Source organism: Eutrema salsugineum, unplaced genomic scaffold (genome assembly GCF_000478725.1).
Source record: "Eutrema salsugineum unplaced genomic scaffold, Eutsalg1_0 scaffold_17, whole genome shotgun sequence".
Lineage (NCBI taxonomy): Eukaryota > Viridiplantae > Streptophyta > Magnoliopsida > Brassicales > Brassicaceae > Eutrema > Eutrema salsugineum.
The window spans coordinates 1,478,365-1,483,811 of NW_006256852.1; the positions used below are offsets into that span (position 1 = coordinate 1,478,365).

A 5,447-nucleotide genomic window follows, 5' to 3' on the forward strand; every position below is an offset into this window, starting at 1 on the left:
GTAATCTCTCGACGTCGTCGTTAACTGCTTTAGCTCGTTCGAGGCTGAGCTTTCTTCTTTTCTGCTTGATTGGTTTAAAGGTCGGGTCTACGTTCAGCTCGTGACAGGTCACGTCGATTCTTATGCCTGGCATGTCTTCTGCTGTCCAGGCAAAAGTGTTGATGTTCTCCTTGAGGAAGAAAAGAAGTTTGCTTCTCAGAGGCTCTTCTAGTTTTGCTCCAATTTCGACGCATCGCTCCGGACGTGCCTCGTCTATGCACACCGAGTCCACCGCATCACATACCGGCTCGGCGCGTATTTCGCGGCTCTCCGCGATCTGTAATTGCTATAAGAGTTTCGAGAGCTCGTTCGCAGGCTCTCGGTCTGTCTTCATCTTTTCGCGATCTATGTCTGCTCGTGCGTCGGTGACGGGGTTCCTCAGCTTGTGTTCTGCTAGGCAGCACATTCGTGACTCCTTCTGATTTCCCCAAATCGTTTTGAGACCCGCTGGAGTCGGGAACTTGAGACAGAGATGATAGGTGGAGGGGACCGCCCTCATCCCGTTGATCCATGGAGTTCTCATAATCACATTGTAGATTGCTGGGTGATCGGTGACGCAGAATTTGACGATCTTAGTGACTCCGCAAGCTACCACATGGAGCCTGATCGTTCCCATAGTCATCGTCGTTTCTCCTGAAAATCCGGTTAGAGGTTTGGGGATCGCTTCCACCTCGGAGAGGTTGATTCCCATTCTTCTGAGTGTCTCCCTGAAGATGACGTTCACCGAGCTTCCAGTATCGATGAGCACTCTCGCTACGTCATGATCCCTGATTGTTAACTCAATCACCAGCGGATTGTTGTGGGGTCTATCGATTCCTGCCGTTTCCTCCTCGGCGAAGGAGATCACTGTATTTGGGATGTCGGTTGGTTCTGTCCAATTCTCCTTCGCTTCGGCTCGGCGCTGATAGGCTTTGATGGAGGACACGGTGTCTTGGTAGTATTGAGATCCACCCATGATTATATTGATCCTTTGCCTCGGCTCGGGTCGCTCTTCAGGTTCTCCTCTCCAGTCACGCTTGGAGTTATCGCCTCGTCGGGGAGGATTCGCGGGTTCAACCGCGCCGCTCGGCTCGGCTCTTTCTTGTGGTTTATTAGGGACGAGTTTTTTGAGGTTGACCGCGTTTTGGAGCTCTCCCGCTGCCATCTTAGCCGCGTGTTTTGCTCCTAACGTTCGGCACTGTGCCGTTGAGTGCCCGTAGGTCTGGTGATACTCGCAGAAAGCCTTTTCGTCATAGTTGGCAGACTTTCTTACCCAAGTGTTGTTGCGCGGCTCTCCTCTTCCGCGTCCGGTGCCTACCTGGTAGTTATGGGCACCTCCGCTTCTAGGTTCGTTCGAGCTCTGCGTCGTTGTGTTGTTCGATGGGTTGCCTTTCTTCGAGGGGCGCATCAAAATTGAGCTTCGGATTGCTGCTTTCGTTGCTTCGTACTGCTCGTTCAAATTCTTCATCTCCTCCTCGTTCACGATGAAGTCTGATGACCGATGCAGAGCGTCCTGAATTGTTTTCGGCGTGTTCAACGCCATCTCCCTTCGAAACTCTGATTTGTAGCATGGGGATCGTTTTAGAGCTTCGAGTGCAGCTTTGTCGCTTATCCCTTCTATTTTGGACACGACTGCCTTGAATCTTGCCATGTAATCCCAAAGTGGTTCGTTCGGTCCTTGGGATAGTGTCCATAGGTTGGCATCAGAAGTTCCTCTATCCATAAACATCGAGTATTGTTTTAGGAAAAGGGCGGAGAGCTGTTGAAAACTACCGATTGAGTTGCGCTCTTGCCTCGAAAACCACTCGAGCGCGGCTCCCTTAAGATGCTCCACGAAGAGCAGGCAGTATCCGGCATCTATTTCCCGCTCGGTCAGTTTGGCACGCGTTCTTTGTGAAGGCTCGTCCCATTGCTATCCAAAACGCTGTGATGTGTGCTTTCGGATCGGTTGTTCCTTCGTAGAACAGGATTCTCACTTTCCCGGGCTCGGGAATCCTTGCCTCCGTGATTCTTGCCGTGAATGGAGTTCTCTGAGTTTCTTCAAGCATCCGGTCGATCTCGGGTGCAGCACTCGTTGCGTTGTGCACTTGAGACTTCATGGCGCGTATTTCAGCTACTGTCCGAGCCATTGAAGCTCGCAACTCTTTGAGTTCGAGAGTTTGCGCGTGAGTCATTCCTTTTGACTGGGGGAGTCACTCCTGCTCTTCTCTCCTCGGCTCGTCTTTGCGCTCCGCGTGCTCGATCCATTGGAGGTTTTCTTCTTCTTCAGTCGGGTTGTCGCAGTGAGTCGGATCGGAGACTTCGTCAGTCCGGACGCCATTTAGTGCCAAGGCGAGCTCTTCTTGACTTATCCGCCGAGCCGAGCCGTTTTGTTGCAGATTCGTGGTTCCATCGTTCTGCTGGGCGTCTACGTCAATCGCGTCATTCTCCTCCTCGCCGGCTCATCGCCTTGAATTCCGACGGAGTGGAGGCGGCTCGGTCATGTTGACTCGGGTTGCCGCAGGAGTCTGTTCGCCGAGGGGACGAAACATTGGGGGAACCAAGGGGTTTCTTGCGCTGCTCCCTGAGGCCTCTGCAGGCGTTGAAAAGTCGAAGCGTCTCCGGATTGCATCCATCGGGTCGGGAATTCCGGCTCTCCAGGTTGGGTCTTGTCGCTCAGCCGCCATCGCGTCGAGCCTCTCCGTAATCGCCTCGTTTCTTTTGTCCTGCTCGTCGATTTTTCTTATCAACGTGGCCATCATGTTTCGCATCTCCTCTTGGGTTTCGATCGCTGCCGTCGTTGTGCCTGATGCCGGAGCGTCCTTCTCCGTGCCGTTACCATTGTTGCTGTTGTTATTGTTATCGTCGGGGGTATTGCTCGCCATGTTCTTCGGATCTTAAAGTTTTTTCGATTTAGAGTAAGAAAGTTTCGATTTTCCCACAGACGGCGCCAAATTGTGTTAGCCAAAACTCGCACAACCAAAAATTTGTTAAGGAAAACTTAAGGGATCGGAAACTTCTAGGGTTTATCGCAAGAACAGTAAGATCAAAGGAAAGTTTTTATTGCTGTGAAAGCGCTTAGCTCTTATTGCTTAGGGTTGCAAAAGTTACATAATGAATTGTCGAAATATCCTATTTATACTAACTTCTTAAACCGCCTCTCCCGAGAATCTCAAGAGAGATTTTAGGTATATTTCCTTATCGCTTCGTGCGGCCACCGTCATAATACTTCGCCTAGGGCTTCTGTGGGCCTTCGTCTTCTAAAGCCTTGGTTCGGCCCATCTTGGAAAACCGGCTCGGCCCAACACACAGGGAAACAATTCGGCCCATGCTTCCTCTCGCGATGCTAGGCCCGCTCACCGTTCTTCTCACAGCTCGGCCCTTCTAACCTTCTCCACGGCTCGGCCCACTTGCCATTCAAGTTGAGACGCGACTTGGCCCAGCTCACCAAGGCGCGGCTCGGCCCAATCCTGTTGAAGCTCGGCCCTTACCTCTCGATACAGCTCGGCACGGTGGCTCCCCAACAAGGCTCGGCCCAGTCCATCTGTGATGCAGCTCGGCTCGGCCCATATCTCCTCATGTGCAGCTCGACACGGTTACCTCTTTGCAGGGCTCGTCCTAATTACTCCTCTCTCTTACTGCAGCTCGGTTTTCTTAGGTACTTAGTCATTTTTGAGATGGTTAAAACGTTTGGGGTGAAACCGACCCCAACAAATATCTTGGCTCACGCTGGAGAGGATACATTAAGTTTTGACATCGTGGACGAAGAGTAAAATTTATTTATTTTTAATTATACATATATAATTAATTATTTATTATATTGTATATTTTACTAAATTATTCATAATCTTCATGATATAGGGAATGTATTATTACATGTTTAGCTTTTGGTGAGACTGCTCAAGAGTTTTATGATCAGTGGAGGCATAAAGGATCTAATCGCTCAGTATGTGTTCTCCGATTTTGGGTTATTAAGAAAGGTAAGTGTTATTATAAGTGAACACTTAAAACAATGTGTTTGTTTATATGAATTAGGTTAAACATTCACACGTGACTTATAAATATATGTTAAATTATGCAGATCAAAACAATGGGAGAATGTATGTTAAATCTCTTACAGGTTGTTCTTGGTTTTTGATTGATCTTTCAATACAAGAGGTTGTCGACTTCAAAAATAGGTGAGAGGTTATTTACATTATATGTTTGATATTTATATATATATATATAATTTTTATTATAAGGTTTGAGGGAATAATCTATATATATATATATATTTATAATTTTTATTTTATTTTTATTTTATTTCTGTTTCTTTTATGTTCATATATATATATATATATATATATTTATGAATTGTATATTGAAGTATACATTTGTGTTTTATCCGAATTAATAAATCTCCATCATCTTTTTCATGTTATAGTATAAATCACTTTATAATTATTTTTACTAACAAGTCTCCTTATATATATGTTTTGTAGGTTTAACTCAGAGATGGATTTAGGTTCAGTTTGTGATAATTAAGTGTTTTATAATATGTACCAATATTTCTTCATTTGACAAAATTTTAACTTTGTTCTAAAACTGTTTCGTTTTTTACCCATGGGCTAAATACATTTGCATTCATATTTGTTTCGTTTTTGGTTCATGGGCCATTCAATTGGTTTGCTATATATAAATTATAAAATGATTGTAATACAAATTGATGGGTTTTTATTGTTTAAAATCTGTAAAACTATCAACAATTTTGCTTTCTATACTATATATACACTTAGCAAATTTGTATTTTAATTTGCCCACTTGATTGCTAACATATACTTAAAATATACATCTCTATATCATAAACATCACACGTATTGATGTTTAAACTCCATATATCATTCCATCGATAACATTTAACTCTATATATACACTGAACTAAACATTAATTAGATATAACTTATGATTTATGAAATGTGGATGGTGCATAAACAAACTCACCAGCATGAGTGAAACCTTTTATTTTGGATGGTCCACACGACTACTTGTGTTTCTCTGCATCCTCCAAGATCAACAATATTTATATCAATAATTCTATCAACACAAGCTAACCTTTCCCCATAATTTATCAGCGCGTATTCATATCCATACACCGATACACGAAGGTAATCGTATTGTATCGAATTTTTCAGATCTGACATCAAAGCTCATCATAACCCATTCATTAAACATCCTCAGAGTTATAAGGGCTAGATAATATATAACCCCCTTGATGCATCTCCCAGAAGTTTGAAGGTAAAAACGATGCTTATACTTAGCTTCGACCGTTCTCCATGATTCTTGAGCTGATCTCAATGTTAAAACGTGGCAAACATTGCAAGAAAAGGGGATGCACAATACTTTGTGTTTACCTTCGATGGGATCATATCCTATAAATTAAGACAGTTAAAGACTTGAAGCTCCTACTAGGT

The 5,447-nt window shown here is 44.4% G+C and overlaps 1 protein-coding gene across 1 annotated transcript; it reads right to left on the reverse strand.

Annotated features, from left to right (window-relative positions):
* Positions 1-325: 325 nt before the first annotated feature.
* On the reverse strand, positions 326-1,747 carry LOC112087612. Its single transcript, XM_024157557.1, has one exon. The coding sequence runs from the start codon at positions 1,745-1,747 to the stop codon at positions 326-328; it is 1,422 nt and encodes a 473-aa protein (XP_024013325.1).
* Positions 1,748-5,447: the final 3,700 nt, after the last annotated feature.